The 18,044-nt window shown below is 47.9% G+C and overlaps 1 protein-coding gene and 1 long non-coding RNA gene across 6 annotated transcripts in view; one reads left to right on the top strand and one right to left on the bottom strand.

Moving 5' to 3' along the window:
• Positions 1-103: 103 nt before the first annotated feature.
• LOC132688965 (uncharacterized) overlaps positions 104-18,044 on the top strand; it is a 36,701-nt gene continuing 18,760 nt past the window's right edge. The window contains exons 1-3 of one of the 4 annotated variants that reach the window (XR_013552934.2): positions 104-518; positions 11,260-11,405; positions 12,980-13,136. This is a non-coding gene — a long non-coding RNA (uncharacterized LOC132688965). The remainder of the gene's footprint in view (positions 519-11,259; positions 11,406-12,979; positions 13,137-18,044) is intronic. The other 3 variants (XR_009614754.3, XR_013552935.2, XR_009614753.3) reach the window with 3 other exon arrangements.
• MEFV (MEFV innate immunity regulator, pyrin) lies at positions 4,291-18,043 on the bottom strand. Of its 2 annotated transcripts, none has more exons than XM_060648272.2 (10): positions 17,700-18,043; positions 14,232-15,068; positions 12,303-12,682; positions 11,781-11,876; positions 8,440-8,670; positions 8,050-8,072; positions 6,052-6,167; positions 5,840-5,872; positions 5,457-5,489; positions 4,291-5,291 (listed from the first exon to the last, which is right to left on the bottom strand). In XM_060648272.2, the coding sequence occupies exons 1-10, from the start codon at positions 17,974-17,976 to the stop codon at positions 4,738-4,740; spliced, it is 2,580 nt and encodes an 859-aa protein (XP_060504255.1). In that variant the 5' UTR covers positions 17,977-18,043; the 3' UTR covers positions 4,291-4,737. The 2 variants fall into 2 exon arrangements, with proteins under 2 accessions (XP_060504255.1, XP_060504256.1); XM_060648273.2 differs by having other exon boundaries at positions 14,277-15,068; positions 17,700-18,029.

Genomic DNA, 18,044 nt, shown 5'->3' with positions numbered 1-18,044 from the left:
CGCCGTCAGTTCAGGAGCACGGCCGGGCGCGGTGCCTTCTGGGAGACCGGGTGCCCCCGCAGCTGCTACGTCACGACCGGTACTTCGTTTCCGGTGCGGAAGCCTGGTCTCCCCGCTCGGAGCGAGCAGTCTGCGCTTGTGAAGGCGAGGCTCGAGGCCGGCGACAGACCTCTCAGCGACAGAGGGAGGTTAGGCTGGCGGCAGCCGCTGTGTCTGGGGCTCTGTTTGGGAGACGAAAGGCAGAAAGCTGGCCCCAGTCCTCCATGACGGACTGGCACCTCTCCAGGCACCAGCGGCGTAGCTCCATGGCCTGCTGGGAAATGTAGTTCGGCCCCAAATAGCCAACCGGAGACCGCCAGGCGCGGCGGTGGCGACGGGGCAGTCCCACTCCCATCCCACCCACACCCCACCCCTGCGGCTCGGCCGGATGTGGGCTGCCTCTCGGACCGGAAGATCTGCGCGAGGCGGCGGCTGTTTCCGCCAGAGCGTCCGGTGTGGGTCAAAGGACTGCGGAGGCGGTGAGTGGGTGGAGGGTCGAGGTCTTTGCCGGGTTCTGGGTCCTGTCCCAGCTGTCCCTCCTGACGGGGGCGGCCCGTAGGTCAGAGCCGGGCGACCCTCCCTTTCCCTGCTTGCCAGCTTCTACCGTGCGTTCTGAACGGGTCATCTTGTTTTCAGAGAAATCCTAGTGGTCCTTCTCCAGTCGCCTTCGTTTCCGTCCTCAGCCTCTCACGGAGGCCTAAGCATCCTTTCTCCTTGCGTTGTTCCTGTACTCGGTTTATTCCCCAGTGAGGCACTGCTCAGGGTTGTGACAGCCTCGGGGCAGGGATTGCCTTATTCCTCTAAGCAACACCAGCCTCCGGCTGGATGACAAAAGTAAAAATACAATTTTTTTTTTTTTCTTAACCTTGACTGTAGGTGACTCACTTAGCCATGGTTTAAAATATGTTACAGAAGGGGCGCCTGGGTAGCTCAGTCGATTAAAGTCGCGATCTCGCCGTTTGGGAGTTCAAGCCCCACATCAGGCTCACTGCTGTCAGCCTGTCAGTGCGGAGCCGGGAGCCTGCTTCAGATTCTCTGTCTCTTTCTCTGCTCCTCTACTACTCGTGCTCTGTCTCTCAAAAATAAATAAACGTTAAAAAAATTTTTTTTAATATGTTACAGAGTAGTGTCAAAACTGTGTTCTACCACAAGTGTTTGTAAAAATAAAGAATACTTGCCTTTCCAGGCATCAGAAACAAAACAAAGCAAACAGCAACAAAAATTCCTTCAAGCAAAGCAGTATGGTTTGGGGGCACCTGAGTGGCTTAGTCGGTTAATTCTTTATTTGGGCTCAGGTCATAATTTCACAGTTGGTGAGGCAGAGCTCTGTGTTGAACTATGTGCTGACATTATGGAGCCTGCTTGGGATTCTCTCTCCCTCTCTCTCTGCCCCTCCCTTGCTCAGGCGTGTGCTTTCTAATAAATAAACTAAAAAAAAAGGGTGCTGGTGGGGCCTGAGTGGCTCAGTGAGTTAAGTGGGGCTCTTGATTTCAGCTCAGGTCATGATCTTATGGTTCGTGGGTTCCATCCCTGCATCTAGCTCCTTGCTGACAGCTCGGAGCCTGCTTGGGATTCCCTCTCTGCCCCTCCTTTGTGCTTGCACTCTCTGTCACCTGCCCGCTCAAAAAAAAAAAAAAAAAAAAAAAAAAAAGTATGCAGGTCATGATCCCATGGTTAGTGAGTTTGAGTCCCACATCAGATTCCATGCTGACAGTGTGGAGCTTGCTTGGGATTCTCTCTTTACCTGCCTCTCTGCCCCTCCTTCACGTTCCTCCTCTCTCTCTCTCTCTCTCTCTCTCTCTCTCTCTCTCTCAAAATAAATAAGATCAGTATGATTTGAACTAGGAGTAAATAAATAGAACAGTAGAAAAGAATAGTAAATGCCAAAATTGACCTGAATGTATGTGAACCTGTATGAAGGGTAGCATTTCAGCTTAGTGTAAAATAGATGATGCTGAGCAAAGATTGTCTCTTCTTCTGGAAAAAAAGTAAGGCTCGTTTCCTTATACTGTACACAAAAAAATGGAATTTAATAACCAGTAAAAGAACACAAAAGAACGTTAATGTAGACGCAAAACAAGAAACTGAAATGCCTTAAAGTAAAATATAATCCTGTGTAACTGTATTTTACAAAAACTTTTGGGGCGCCTGGGTGGCTCAGTCGGTTGGGCATCTGACTTCGGCTCAGGTCAGGATCTCGCACTTTGTGACTTCTAGCCCCTCATCAGGCTCTGTGCTGACAGCTCAGAGCCTGGATCCTGTTTCAGACTCTATGTCTCCTTCTCTCTGCCCCTTCCCTGCTCATGCTCTGTCTCTGTCAGTCTCTCAAAAATGAATAAACATTAAAAAAAACCCTAAAAAACAGTATTAATAAAGTCAGATAATGAATAGACTGGAAAGCAATTGTAAAAGAAAGACCAGATAAAGAATTAGACATTGCCAACATACAAAGAACTCCTGCCAACTGATAAAAGACAAAAGGCAAAGGCTATGAAGTCACGAAAACTAAATGGCCATTAATATTTGAAAAGAAGCTTAGGCACTTTGGAAATAGTTTGTCAGTCTCTCAGAATGATGTCACAGAATTACCGTGGCCCAGCAATTCCATTCTTAGGTATAAGCTCAAGAGAAATGAAAACATATTTCCATACAAAAACTTGTATGGGAATAGCAGCATTATTCATAATGGCTGAAAAGAAACAATCCAGATGTCTATTAACTGATGAGTGGCTAAACAAGATGGAGTATGTCCCTACAATGGATTATTTTTCAGCAATAAAAAGAGGAATGAAGTACTAACACATCATTTAACATGGATGGACCTAGAAAACATGCCAAGCGAAAGAACCCAGTCATAGAAGCCCGCATATTGTACGATTCTACTGGCATGAAGTGTCCAGAATGGGCAAATCCACAGAGACAAAAAGTGGGTAGTGGTTGCCAGGGGTTGGGGATAGGACAGAATGGCAAGTGACTGCCAGTGGATGTAGGGCTTGTTTTGGGGGCGATGAAAATATCCTGGATTTAGTGCTGATGTTTGTACATATTGTGAATATGCTAAAACCCGCTTGATACATACTTTGATGCTTATTTTTAAGAGGGGGAGACAGAGCGCAAGCAGGGGAGGGGCAGAGAGGGAGACACAGAATCCGAAGCAGGCTCCAGGCTCCGAGCTGTCAGCACAGTCACAAGCCGTGAGATCTTGACCTGAGCCGAAGTTGCATGCCTAGGTGCCCCTTAATATACACTTTGAAAGGGTGGATTTTATGGTATGTGAATTCTATCTCAATGAAAAAAAAAAAAACCAGAAATTTTCATCTTACAAATACAAATGTTTAGTATCTAAAATATTTATGTAGTTCCATAAAAATATTTATGGAACTACATACAGCTGAGTTCCATATCTAGATTCTACATAGCAAGTAGTTAAAGGAACTGTGCTGTTCCTGTAGAATGAAGTGAAAAGTAGGAGTTCATATGGAAAATTCACAGCCTCACTAACAGGTGATGAAATAAATGAAATAAATAAATTAAAACATAGGTAAAACCCCATGACATCTCTACTGAGTCCGCAAAAAAAAAATGTTTAAATGACAAACATTACTTTGGGCATGAAACATTATTTAATCTTTCTGAAGGGTCGTATGGCCAGCTGTAACAAGTGTCATCAAATAGTTCACATTCTGAAGCCATTTTATGAATAACAGGAGAAAATACATATGTACGGGGAGGTGGTGGAGAAAATACAGGAAGATGTTCATGGAAAGGTTTCATCGAGGGGAAATTGGGAACAGCTAAGCAAATAGAACACACGAACTGTGTTGGAGTATCAATTGTGTGCATAGAACCAAACTCCAGGAAGGAACCAAGGCCTTGTTTCACGTTCTGGCCACAACTGTGGAGAACTTGAGTCCAGTCTAGGTTCTAGCATGAAAGTGGAAAGATGAGTTGGAGTAGGAGAGGTTTAGAGTCTAATATTCTTTTGATTCTTTTCTCCCTCCCTCTTACATCCTTTCTCTTTGCATCTCTTTAAATGGGGGATGACAGAGGGCGTACCTGAACCAGAACACCCAATATTCCACAGGTTCTCCATGGATCAGGACAGATTTTTTTAAAAAGCTGACACTTGAAATGTGTGTCTCTTTTCCCACTCGAGCAGCTCCATCTTTCTCATGGTGTTCAGTAGGGAAGTGGGATCTCACAGTGACCGACTAAGTGACAACAAATTGAGTGCAAACCGAGTGCGATGACGACCAAATTTTCAAATCGGTTTATTTATGAGGCCCAGTCTGCTTGATTGATTTTTCAGCTTTCCAAGTCCTCAAGGAAAGAGGGGGATGGAATGAAGGGACACATCTTTGCCATAGAGTTCTGAGGGAACCTGAGGGTGAGGTCTCTGTCTCGGGGGCATCTTAGGGTGCTAATTCATACAAGGATTTATTAAGCAACAGCCATGTACTTCCTCCCTTGAGGTATCATCAGTACATGTGCTCTCTTCACTCTTGTTTTACCAATATTCGTGTACCTAGCTTATTTCTGCTACCATCCCATAGGCATTTTGGACACAGACGCTGTTCTCTTACTCAATATATTACCCACAGCAGCTGAAACCCAGTAAGTGTTCAATAATGACAGTCGAGTATACGGATTCAAGATACAAGGCTGGGAGCCAGAAGAGAGATGCAAAGTGTTGGGCATTCAGGGAGGCCCCTGGCCACCCACTGGACAGATGATCAGAGGATCCGTGTTCTTCCCTCCATCATGTGTTCCAGGGCTGAAGATAGGCTGAAGGGGCCCAGAGCAAGAGAAGCCGGTGAATGTGTAGATAACGGACTTGTTTGTTACATTGTAAAAGGAAATGTCTCCGGTGGTGTAATCAAGGAAGATGCCGACACGCCTGGGGGGTTCCGTCATCTGCAGGCGCGTTGGGGGAATGGTGGACACCTGGAATTCGCTTCGCTTTGTCATCATCACCACCCAATAGCCATTGTCAGGTGACAGAGTCATGTTCCCCTTCCTGCTCATGGATGCCTTGCAGATACCCAGGATCCACCCTGTCTTGTTTCCTACCTCCACTTCCCAATAATGGCGGCCAGAGAGGAAGCTTGGAAGGCCTAGGGCAATGATGCAACTATCGAATCTTTCTGGACTGTCAGGCAGACGATCCCACTTGTTTCCAAGTCTCACGCTTTTCAGGTCATTAGAGAAGATGAGATTGGGGTGGGCAGTTTCTGTGTCCAGAATCACATTAACTGCAGAGAGAATTAGAATACCTAGCTGGGGGTCCATGGGCAACATCCCCACAGGGTCCTCCCCACCTCCAGGAAACATGCAAAGGGACATTCTTCTAGAATTCAGTGGAGGTCAGCACGGGGACCCAGCAGGTGAAGGCCACTTGCCTTGGTCTGGGCACTTACCGGCATGTGTCTGAGCGCAAATCAGTTCTGGAACTATAGAGAAAAACAAGATGGGAGAGGGGGGAACCCTGAGCATCCCAATTCAGAGAGGCTAAGTCTACTCTGGTCACTGCAACCAGGACAGACAAGGACCCCCATCCCAGCTCAGGACCTTGCTTCCTCTGCTTGGATTAACCCCATTCCTCCCAGACCCCAGGGTCTGCCTTGGAGACTGTGTGGTCTGATGAGACGACCCAACCAACAAGTCCAGTACGGAGCCTATGAGGGCTTTCTTCTGCCTTTGATACGCGTGTTTCTCTCTCTTCTAAATAATGCCCAGAAGTCCAGCACAGGGAATATCACAGTAACCCCTGGCAAGCACATTATACCACCACTATACTCACCGTTGATGGTGTCCATTTCTGAATGCAGAATTTCTAAAAGAAGAAAGGGAGGCTGAGTTAGGTTCCGTGGCTAGGGACAGATCAGGAAGAGGCTGAAGGTGGCGTCAGAATGGCCATGGGAGATGGGGAAGAGATGCCAGGGGGTTCTGGGCTATGTGGATCTCAGGGAGGAAGTCAGCAGGTACCTCCCATTTTCTTCCTAGCCCACCTACCCGAGAAGTACTTCATGCTCTTCTCCACAAACTCCGATTTCTGGTAGAACAAGTGCATCTTTTTTTCCACCTCTGGAGGAGTGGCCCATGGCTTAGGGACAGTCACCATCTTGGCCCTAGAGACAAAAGATTGTTGGGGCGCCTGGGTGGCTCAGTCGGTTGAGCGTCTAGCTCTTGATTTTGACTCAGGTCATGATCTTGGGATCATGGTCCCAGGGTCATGGGATTGAGCCCCGAGTCAGGCTCTACAATGAGCTTGGAATTTGCTTAAGATTTCTCTCTCTCTCTCTCTCTCTCTCTCTCTCTCTCTGCCCCTCCCCCACGAGCACTCTCTCTTTCTCTGAAATTAAAAAAAGACTGTTGGCCAGAGAAGGCGGGAGCCTAGGGGTAGTTCCCATGAGCTGGAAGTAAGGTGCAACCTCCACAGGGCACACCCAGTCTGCCTGGGTTTTGCAAAGAAAGTCTTCTCTGGACTTTTGAGTTTTAAACACTGGTCCTCAACTTTGGCCCCAGATTGGCATGACCTAGGGGTTTTTAAAAAACACTGATATCAAAACCACAATCAGTTTTAATAGTGGCCTGAAAATGGTGCTGCTATTGAAATGTTCAGCCCAGAATTAGCTAGGTCAAATTAATTACACTTCTTCGGTCTTTTGCTGTTGAAATAGAAATGACAATAAGAACAAAGAGCCACAATGAGATATGACTCATTAGAATGGCTATGATTATTTTGAAAAAAATCAAAATGACAGGTATTAGCAAGGACCTGGGAAAATTGGGACCCTTGTGCATTGGTGGTAGGAACGTAAAATGGTGCAGACACGGTGGGAAATAGTATAATGGTTCCTCAAAAAACCAAGCATAGAATTACTATATGACACATCAATTCTACTTTTGGGTATATACCCCAAAGAATTGAAAGCAGAGACTCAAACAGATGTGTTTGTAGCAGCATCATTCACAAAAGCTGTAAGGTGGGAGCAATCCAAGTGTCCACTGATGGATGAAAGGATAAAAAATATTGGTGTCTACATACAATGGAGTATTTCTCAGCCTAAAAAAATGAACCAAATTCGGATACATCCTATAATGTGGATGGACCTTGAAGACATTACGCTGAGTGAGATAAGCCAGGCACAACAGCACACATACGGAATGATTCCACTTCTCTGAAGCGGTTCAAGTAGTCGAATTCACAAAGACACGAAGTAGATTGGTGGTTGCCAGGGATTGGGTGAGGGGGCAGTGGGGAGTTAAGGTTTAACAGTATGAAGTTTCCATTTGGGAGGATGAAAAAGTTCTGGAGACGAGGGTGGTGTCGGTTGCACGATAATACGAATGTACTTAATGCCACTAAACTGTACATCTAAAAATGGTTAAAGTGGTAAATTTCATGTAAGATATGTTTTACCATCACCACCAAAAAAAAAAAAAAAAAAAAAAAACGGGGAAAGGACAAGAAAAATGATGCCAGGGTCAGACTCTTGGAGATTTGGGTTGAATTTGTGTGCCAGGGCCTGGATGTCAGGCTTTTGTAAAGCTCCCAGGATGACTGTAACATCCAGCCTCCTCTCTCCCTTTCTCTTCCCTCCCCTGTCGTCCTCTCTCCCTTTCTCTTCCCTCCCCTGTGGGCTGGGCGTAGCATCTCCGCCCTTAGCAGGCGTTTCCCTCCCCATAAGCACTCGTGGGCTCAGGGAGGGAGGCGCTTCTGCAGGAACAGTTTTGGTGAGGCAATTCGCCTTTAGGGAGGTTTCTTAGGAACCACCGTTAGCACCACAGGCTGTGTTTGTTCTTTCCGGTCTTCAGCCCGTGCTCTCCCTCCTGATCACACTCCCATTTTCCCTACACAAATCCAAAAAGGCCTTTGCAAGCTGCAGGAGATGGGAGAAGCCCAGGAGGAGTCACAAACCCGGGGTTGGGAGCATCTCCCTCCTAGGAATGCCTCCCCTACTGCTTCCTGTAGCACACCCAAGGAAACAGGAGGGAACCTCTCGGTACCTGTGCAGGGTGACTCCGATGTCCTAGGAGAGAAAAGAGGGAAGCTCTCCATTACCAGTCTCCTAGGGGCTGTGCTGACTCCTGACCTTTCCTCCCGATCTCTCAGCCCCAGGGTATCCGTAAAAGTGGGCACCTCTCCCCAGTTCTAATTCTCATCGCCCAGTGGGGCTTGCAGTAGAACCACACCCAAGCCCTGCTTTTCTCTTCTCAGAGATGCCAGGGGATCCCTTGAATGCTGGGACACCCTGGGCTCTTGAGAGCTCGTCAAAGGGATCTGGGCGTAAGACTCTCGTCCTGTACTGACTTGGGTAGAACTATTGCAATGCCGGGAGCCCATGTCGTCCTGCTGGGCACAGCGGGCAGGGGAAGGCCGGGTCCAACCACACTCACCTGCATGAGCTCCCATTCCGGCTGGCTCTGTTTGACCTCCATCTCCCCAATCAGCTCACTGAGAAGGGCGATGTCTCTGGACGCTCGGGTGCTGTATGACTCCCTGACGTGGCCAATGGTCTGGCCCAGCTCCTCTAGGGAGGCCATGAAGAACTTCTCTTGCTCTTCCAGAAAATGGTACAGCTGCTTCAACTGGTGCCGGATTCTCTGCTTCCGGGTTTCGATTTGTTTCTGGGGAACAGAAAGGTGTAGGGGGTCTGTGCAGTGTGCTGGATGTGTGCCCAGAGAATCCCCAGAAGCCCACCTCCTGGCGATGGGTAAGAGGCAGGCTTCCTCAGCTTCTTGGAGGCCTGCATTTCAGAGCAGGAGGCGAAATGGACAGAACCTTCCAGAACAGACTGAGAGTGGCAGGGGCTGGCTCTCGTAAAATGCCCTGAAACCTAGTATCATGGGTTGATTTGTATCCCCTCAAATACCTATGTTGAAATCCCAACCTCTACTACGTAAAGAATATGATCTTATGTGGAAACAGCGTCATTGCAGATGCAATTAGTTAAGATGAGGTCATCCTGGAGTGGGGAAGTTGGGACACAGACACACGGGGAGAACGCCATGTGAAGAAACGTAGGCAGAAGGCGAACAAGCTGAGGGGAGAATCCCGGGATGTGTCTTTCCCTCAAAACCTTCAGAAGGAACCAATCCTGCCAGCAACTTGATGCTGGACTTCTGGCCTCTAGAACTGTAGAGAATATATTTCTGTGGTTTAAGCCATTCTGTCCGTGGCACTTTGTTACGGCAGCCACAGGACACTAAGATACCCGGTGTCACCGTCTTTCTTCCTTGAAAGCCAGTGTGCGGATGGCCTCTACCTGGGGTCATAAATGGACGAGGTTATAACTACCAGATCGTCCAGGAGGGAGACCTCACTCCCTGTCAAAGTGTTGGCATGCAGAAGATCTTCAGTGTGGCTCTGAATGGAGGCCGTCGTCCATTCATGTGAAGTGAACTTGACCTCCACTACCATTGCACAGAGGTCAGCCCTTGGTCCATACTCTACCACCCTCTTTCTCCTTATCACTAGAGAGTTCCTGCAGAGAGGTGAAGTGGCTCTAGGGCACCTCCCCCTTCCTCCGTGGAGAGAGAAACCCCTTCGGATCCTCTAGGATCTGGACTTAAAAAAAAAGTCGTTTCATTTTTGGCTCAAAAGCATCGTCGGTCCTTTTGAACCAAAAATGTCTCCTTACCTTTGGTGGTGGTTGTTGATGGTAGCAACACTGGCTTTTTTCTTTCTTAAAGAGGACAGGCCAGTTGTCATGTTTACTGTTCTAAAATCATTTGATAGTTTTGCCCATGATTAAATTCGGCTACATGTCGTGGACAAGAATACCATATACTTAGTGCTCTGGCTTCCCTAGCACATCGCACGGGGAGGCAGAGTGTCCACTTTGCCCCTCACTGTTATTGTGAGACTGAGATCGTCACTTGGTTGAGGAGGGGTCTATCACATCTCTCCACTGTAAATATACATTATTTTCTTTATAATTATCAAGTAATTGGAGGAGTCAGTATCCTGTTCTCTTACAATCTCCTGCTGAAACTTTTAGCATCTGTCGATGATCCCTGCTGATGTCAATTCTTATACTGGTGCTCGTATAATGGAAATGTTTTTTATTGTTTATTTTTGAGAGAGAGGGTGTGGGGGAGGGGAGAGAGAGACGGGGGCGGGGGGGACAGAGGATCTGAAGTGGGCTCTACGCTCATTGCAGCGAGCCTGACGTGGAGCTCGAACTCATGAACTGTGAGATCGTGACTTGAGCCGAAGTCAGACGCTCAACTGACTGAGCCACCCAGGTGTCCCTGGAAAATTTCTAATTCAATTATTCTTCTATATTTGTTTTAGCTGGCATTGCGCTATAAAAAAGAGCTTCCCCTTCCCCCTACCATATGATTAAACAAAAAAATTTTTTTTGACTGTTGAAAGAAGGAGGAAGAACAGAAGGGGAAAACAACATCACCTTTCTACAGGGGCTCATGTCATTGTGAGTGTCTTAAGGGAAGGGCAGACCTTCCTGTCCACCTGAGTTTCCCTGCGACCCAGGCTCTGCCTCACCTTCATGACAGGGGCATCCCTGACCTCTCCTTCACCCACACGTTCCAAGCCACTTAGGATTATAGGGTTTTCTTTTATTACACTTCATGAGTTTCCCAAAAGTCAGACACCGGGGCCAATGCCATGCCTGTCCCCATTCCTGCCCTTTGTTATCTTTGCCTGTTCCCCATTGTGGTGTGGTAGGAGATGGTGTCCAGGCCACAGAAACGCGTCAGGCAAATTAAGGCTCATTCGGGGAGGCGAATTCGCCTGCAGGGAAAAAGGAAGCAACTTATGTGTCCAAGTTCCACAGAGGAAGGCCCACAAGTGTATTTATTGAAATACGTGGCACCACAGAGTGACAGTTTTAAAGGAACTGTCGCCTTTAACCATTTGAATTTTAAAAATCAATATGGTGTTTGTAAAAAAAATAAAATGGACAACAATTATAAAAACGATACAGAGGACTATTTAAAATGGAAAAGTCTTGGGGCACCTGGGTGGCTCAGTTGGCTAGGCATCTGACTCTTGATTTTGGCTCAGGTCATGAATTCACGGTTCGTGAGATTGAGCCCTGAGTGGGGCCCCCCGCTGACAGGCTGGAGCCCGCTTGGGATTCTCTCTCTACCCCCTCTCTGCCCCTCCCCCCTGAAAATAAATAAATAAGATTTTTAAAAAATAAAACAAAATGGAAAAGTCTCACCTCCCATTTCCTCAATCCCATCCCTCAGCAACAGCCACTGGTGTTAGATTTGCTGAACCATTTTGCGGCGAGTATGAGAAACACAGGGCCCTCGGAGATTCCCTTCCCTGCTGGAGGTGGGTCTCCCTCTCCAGGGGCAAGCTCATCCTTGGATTCCTGCCCCGTCAAGAACAGGCGATTCTATTTTTTTTTTAATGTTTATTTGTTTTTGAGAGAGAGAGAGTGCACACAAGCAGGGGAGGGGCAGAGAGAGAGGGAGACACAATCCGAAGCAGGCTCCAGGCTCTGAGCTGTCAGCACAGAGCCCGATGCAGGGCTCGAACCCATGAACCGTGAGATTATGACCTGAGCCAAAGTCAGATGCTTAACCGACTGAGCTACCCAGGAGCCCCAAAAGCAGGTGGTTCTAAATATGTGATCAGTTCTGTTTCCCTATGAACCAGAACATAATTTGGGGACCCCCCCCCCCCTGCTCACACTTGGTCCCCTCCCTCCTTCTGTAGGGGTGAATCCAGGCGAGGACTGGCCACAGAACACCCCTGGCCTTACCAGGAAGTCCGCGGTCTTCTTATCCCCCTGAGATCTCTGCTCCTCCCCAGATTTTCTCAACTCCTTCAGATACTCCAGCTGCTTTTGAATTTGCTCCTGGAAAAGGGGCACTTTGTGAAGTTTAAACTTGGAGTTGGTGTCAACTCTAGAGGGAAAAATCTGCTGTAGGGAGTAAGGCGGATGGTGCTGCAGCCAAGAGCATAGGGAGGGTGCCCAGGAAAGAGGAAGAATGACTCCATCTCACAAGGGAAGCAGAGCCAAGAAGTGGTGAGAGATTCATAAAGACCTGTGAGCACCTGCATTCAGCGATGCCTGAAGCCAGTGCCCTCGGATCTCAGCTACACGAACCACTAAATTCCCTCCTTGCTGGTCTGGTTTGTGTTGTGTTTTGTCATTTACAACCCAAGAATGCTGGCTAATGCATCAACCCCCCAGGGTTGTTGGGAAAATAAAGCTGCCCTGGCATGTCCCAGTGACCGGCAGAGAAAGCCCCCCGCCCCCGGCCACAACAGGAAGCCCTACCTTATATTCCAGGGCAGCCTCCTCGATGGGGCGCACCCGGTGGCCTCGGTGCTCTTGACTCAGCCTGCAGATGAGGCAGATAGGCTCCCTGTGGTCCTCGCAGAAGAGCAACTGGGCCTGCCTCATATGTCGCTCACACTGTGGCAGGGCCTTGGGGCTCAAGCTGGTCATCTGCAGGCCCTCCTGCTGCTTGCAGTCTCCTGAGTTCTTTACCAAGAGTGGGGCCTGGCTCTGGAGCCAGCTAGTTAAGCAGCTGTCTGAGGTCTTGGGATCCCTAGAAGCCACGGAGCGTCTGCAGGAATCGCGCACTTGCGTGCCACCAACCGGGTCTCCTTCCTGGGCACGGCCAAGGACATACACAGCCTCATCCCGTGGCTTCCCTGGAGACACGGCAGTGGAAAAAGTTCCTGAGTGACAAAGCCAAGGTGTGATGCAGGGGTGCTACCAAGCACAGCAGAGGGAGCGAGCCCACGCCTGGGACACACGAGTTCCTGGTTAGACTGTGGCCGCTTCTAGCTTGTCCTCCCCTGACTTCGCTCCAGCAAGGCAGTCAACCGCCCACTGGAACTGAGGGCTAAGGGCTAGATCTCAGGGCAGTCCTGAGACTTGGCAATCCTTGGGTATTTATCCTAAAGAAGGGTCTTTTGTTATAAATTCTATGCCTTCTTCCCACACAGACGCGGATCTGGCAGGTGATATAAAGGCAGCGAGACATTCTGACCAGTGTTTGCTCTGCCGCTGAAAACCGCCCAGGCTGCTCAAGACGTGAGCGGGATCTCCCTGAGGACGTGGATTTACTCGCAGCCTGACCCCTAGGAGAGTCGATGGCACATGGTAAGGAGTTGAGAAGTGTGTGTGCAGTGAAAGACCTCTCCTCCCATCCAGTTCAGGAAGTCTTAAGCAGAAGTAAAGAAAGGGATTTGACTTTATAAGGCTGAAGGGCTTAACCCACCATGATGACAAACAGCTGCGACCAGCTGTGCCCCAGGACCACAGCACAACTTCACGAGGCAGAAATGACAGGAGGTACAAGAAACGGAAACACGATCTATCAGTCCCCTCCCACCCTCTCTCACAAGGTCCCAGGAATTCCTATCACAGAATTGATTGCTTCCCATCAACTGATGGCTGCCTCCCACCCCCAACCCCCCTCCAAACCCCTACATTTCTCAGCCTCCCTTGCTGTTAGGTGTGGCTATTTGACTGCTTTCTGGCCAAAGGGATATAAATGGAGGCATCACGAGCAGCTTCTAGAAACTTCTGGAAATCTTGCCTAAGTGATACTCTTCTCCTTTGTCCTTCCACCCTGCTGCTCGGAATGAGACCATGAGCTTGAGAGCCAACTTGGTGGAACAGAAAAGCAGGAGGAGCCTGGTTCCTTGTTATGAACCACCTGTAAGTCACGTATATGAAAGAGAATAAACTTCTAGCTTGTGTCAGTTTGCATTACGTTGGCATTTCTGTCACCCACAACCCAGCACAATCCTAATTTCTGCCTCCTCAGTGAAAGAGATTTAGGATTTTAGCCAGCAGCTCTCCTTGCTGCCCAGAGAGAGGGGTGAATGGCAGAATCTCGGCCCCGTGACATACTGCCATGGGGTCATTGTGAGAAGCGGGTATTTTTACCCAGTCTTTCCCAGATGCTCAAGCTGGAGTCCATGAATCCCTTGGAATTCTAAAGGACTTCAGGGTGTCTAAGAACTGACTTGCTGAACTTTGATGCAGCATTTTGTGAAGATGTGCATACGTGCATTTTCTCAGGATTCACATCCTACCTCAGATTCCCAAAGGGTCGGGGATGTCAGGGGAAACCCAGGCATCTGGTGACATAAATACAGTGGGGATAAAAGGAGGTTTGTGCGGGAACACCTGCACTGGTCACCATCTCTAAGGATGCCAGGTCTTGTGAGTTTTGGGGTCCTTTCTCACCTGAAGAAGGAGGAACTTCTGGATCTGAAGGCTCATGGAGCTCACCGCCTACCACCTCTGTCAAGGCCTCAGGGGGTTCTTGACCCCCAATTCCGTTTTTCTTAGAAGGTCCTGTAGATTCTGGATGCTCCCACGTCGTCTTTGCTCTAGTCAACGATACATTGGGAAGTGTATTCCTGAATGCTCCCCCTTTCAGGCTCATGGAATGTTCTGGATTCCTAACGCCTTTCTCTGGAGTCACAGTAGCCCCTACATTCAGAGTGGCCACTTCACTGAGGGTGGCTGCTGAGTCTGGATTGTCACTTCTCATTTTCTCTTGAGACAGAAGAGTTTCTGGATTGGGGACTTCTCTCTCTCCTGAAAAAATGGTAATTTCAAGACTTCTGGGGCGCTTCTGTGCAGAAGGTAAATGTGCTTCATTTATTTTGGATTTTGTCCTTCCTAGGGACCCAGGAAGCGACCCATAGTTCAGTCCTTGGAGCCTTCCTAAGCTGGCATTCCTGCGTAGACTGAAGCTGGGATCGATCCCCCTTTCCCCCTGCAGCTTGCCAGAGAATGAGCATTTCCTGCAGGACAGAGTCACGTTCCTAGCCCCTGGCTTGCCCAGCATATCCAGGCCTTCAGAGGTCTTCTGATCTCTCCGTTTTCCCTGAGGCTTCTTCTGGGTCCCCCTTCCAGCCTCAGGCTGGCTGGATGGCAGACTGGGGGCCCCGTCACCACTTTGCCGCTGCCTGTCACCTTCCAGGACATCTGGTATCCTCAGGCCTTTGGGCTTATTCTCCCCGGAGGAACAAGACATTGCTGAACCATCTGCGCCACTTTCTTGTATCAGAGACTCTGCAAAGACAGCAAGATGCACAGGCATGAAAATGTGTGGTGCTCGAGGCCAGGGGTTGGGAGAAGGGAGAGAAGGGGAATCCTCTTAATTACAGAGGTTTTGGGGCACCGGGGCGGCTCAGTCGGGTAAGCGTCCGACTTCGGCTCGGGTCGTGACCTCGTGGTTCACAGGTTCGAGCCCCGCATCGGGCTCTGCTGACAGCTCCGAGCCTGGAGCCTGCTTCCGAATATGTGTCTCCCTGTCTCTCTCTCTCTCTCTCTCTCTCTCTCTGCCCCTCCCCCATGTGCGTTCTATCTTTTTAAAAAACAAATAAATTTTGAAAAGATTTTCTCTCTCCCTCTCTCCCCCTCCTCCACTCGTGCTCTGTCTAAAAAAAAATTACAGAAGTTCAGAGCGTTCTAGGCAACAGCAGTCAATTACCATCAAATAAGAAAATGCTAATTAGTTGTTATATATTTCCCAAATGGTGCTTTTCAAACGTCTTTGACAGGAGAACATCCAATATAAAGTCTTACACAGAATTCTTAATACATAAAATACATAAAAACCCTAGTTTACTTCTATAAGTGTGTGCATGATTATACATGTACAAAGCTCACTTATAAAATCCTTCAATAAAGAAGTATTAAGGTGTTTGGCACAAAAATTTGAAAACAGGTTTTGAAGGACTCTGTTAAAACTTCAGAAACTCACTTCTGTTTTATTCTTTGGTTTCACGATGTGAAGAAAATCCTAACACACAGATGAGTAAGTCTAAATGGTGACTTTTTTTTTTTTAACTATTTGCTTGGAAATTTGAGGATATAGTTTCACTACAGAAGTGACAGGAAAGCCTTAATTCCAAGGTCTACATAAAAAAAGAGTTCAAGTGCAGTACAAACTGTCACCCTGGTGGCCTCCAGAATTTCAAAATTCAGTTAATGACACATTTTATTTTATTTGTTTATTTTTAAAGTTTTTATTTATTTTTTTGAGAGAGACAGACACAGCATGAGCCGGGGGAGAGGCAGAGAGAGTGGGAGAGAGAGAATCCCAAGCAGGCTCCATGCTGCCAGCACAGGGCCTGATGCGGGGCTTGAACTCATGAACCGTGACATCATGACCTGAGCCGAAACCAAGAGTCAGACTAACTGACTGAGCCACCCAAGCGCCCCTAATGACACATGTTAATATGAAATTGTTGGTTTTGTGAGTTAGAAAAGTTAATAAAATTTTTTTTAATGTTTTTTTTTTTTTTTAACATTTATTTATTTTTGAGACAGAGAGAGACAGAGCATGAACGGGGGAGGGTCAGAGAGAGAGGGAGACACAGAATCTGAAACAGGCTCCAGGCTCTGAGCAGTCAGCACAGAGCCCGACGCGGGGCTCGAACTCATGGACCGCGAGATCGTGACCTGAGCCGAAGTCGGACGCTTAACCGACTGAGCCACCCAGGCGCCCCGAAAAGTTAATAAAATTTGAATTAAGTATTTGCTGACATTCCAAAGAATCCCTGAAATATCTTCCTGGGATGTAACTTGAAAACTGCTACTCTAGTAAAGAAATGAAGATTTTTTGTAATTAGCACCTTAATGTTTCGTTTGAAGAAGCTCTTATTGAAATGACCTCAGAGTGGTTTAAAACACTTGGCTGTTGTAAAAACATGTTGCTTCCTAGGAAAATGTTAAGTTCTTGGAACTGGCTCCAGAACTCGGGGGAAAGCCCTGAAGATGCTAATAACCAGGTTTTAAAACATAACAAAGTAACTTACAAATTCTCCTCATCCAAAAAAAAAAAAAAAAAAAATTCTCATCAAATGACTCTAGACTCCGGTTACGGTTTAATCCATCACTCTTTCAAAGAGCAGGAAGTTCCATGTTATTTAAACATTTCTACTTCAAAAAACACACATGGAAAGCATTTCTAATGTGTCCTTGGAGTCTGGAGGTAGAAGAAATACTCAAACACTAAAGAGTATGTTTTTTTACACTTGATCTTAGCCAAAAGGCCGAGAAGTGAGAAAGAATATTTTTTTAAGCCGACCACGTATTAGCTCTCCCCCCAAATCTCACACACAAAAAATCTTTAAAAGCAAACATCAAATAGGTCACATTCGTCGATCACAGTGTAATGAAATCAGAAACTTACAACCAAACAGGAGCAGAAGAACAAGAGGCAGAAGGGAGGAAAACAAGGGAAGAGAAAAGATGGAGGAAAGGAAGAAAAAGGATTGAGAATTTTAGAATACCGTTGTGAAATGGGTCAGAGAGCTCAAAAGAAATTAGGTGGGTCCTCTCCCCAAGATACTTGTCGGTCCACAAGCGTTAAGCACTTAGGAAGTACAGGATCCTGTAAGATCAGGCATCTAGCTCCTGCCTCTTCTGATTCTGTCCCACAGTCAGAATCTCAGTCTTTTTGTTTTTTTTTTTAAGCCTTTGGGAGCTTTGGCTATACTCACCCAGCTCCAAAGACCTGAGCGGCAGAAAGGAATTGCTCGGCCAGTGTCACTGGGGTCATTGGGAAACCCGGGACTCCTAATCCTCAGGTCACAACACACTGGTCCAGAACCAAGTTCTTTCTTGCACCTCCGCCCCACCCCATGAACAGCCCGAAGTCGTGCTGCAGGATGCAAGGGCATGGGACCTGCTTACCTGGGTCAGTCGCCTTGTGGAGCTCCTCTGCCAGGAAGTTCTGGTTGATGGCCCTCAGGACCTGCAGGGTCAGCCGCACGGCACACTCTTCCCCATAGTGGGTGATCAGCAGGGTGGCCAGCTTCACTGGCCTGGCTTTCTGGAGCTGGCCCCGGGGGATCCGGGATTGATCCTTCTCCAGGCTGGTGTTCTGGAGCTTAAACTTGAACCTCTCAAAGTCATTGGGCACCAGCCCCTCCAGGGAGTGCAGCAGATGGTCACTAGGGGTCTTGATCATGGTGTTGACCAGGAGAGGCCGGAGCCAGATGTCTGAAACAGCTTCTGTCCTGGAGCCCAGAGGGTGAG

The sequence above is a fragment of the Panthera onca genome, chromosome E3 (assembly GCF_046562875.1).
Source record: "Panthera onca isolate mPanOnc1 chromosome E3, mPanOnc1 haplotype 2, whole genome shotgun sequence".
Classification (NCBI taxonomy): domain Eukaryota; kingdom Metazoa; phylum Chordata; class Mammalia; order Carnivora; family Felidae; genus Panthera; species Panthera onca.
The sequence above is the reverse complement of the archived record's forward strand: the minus strand, read 5'-3'. Positions and strand labels throughout refer to the sequence as shown.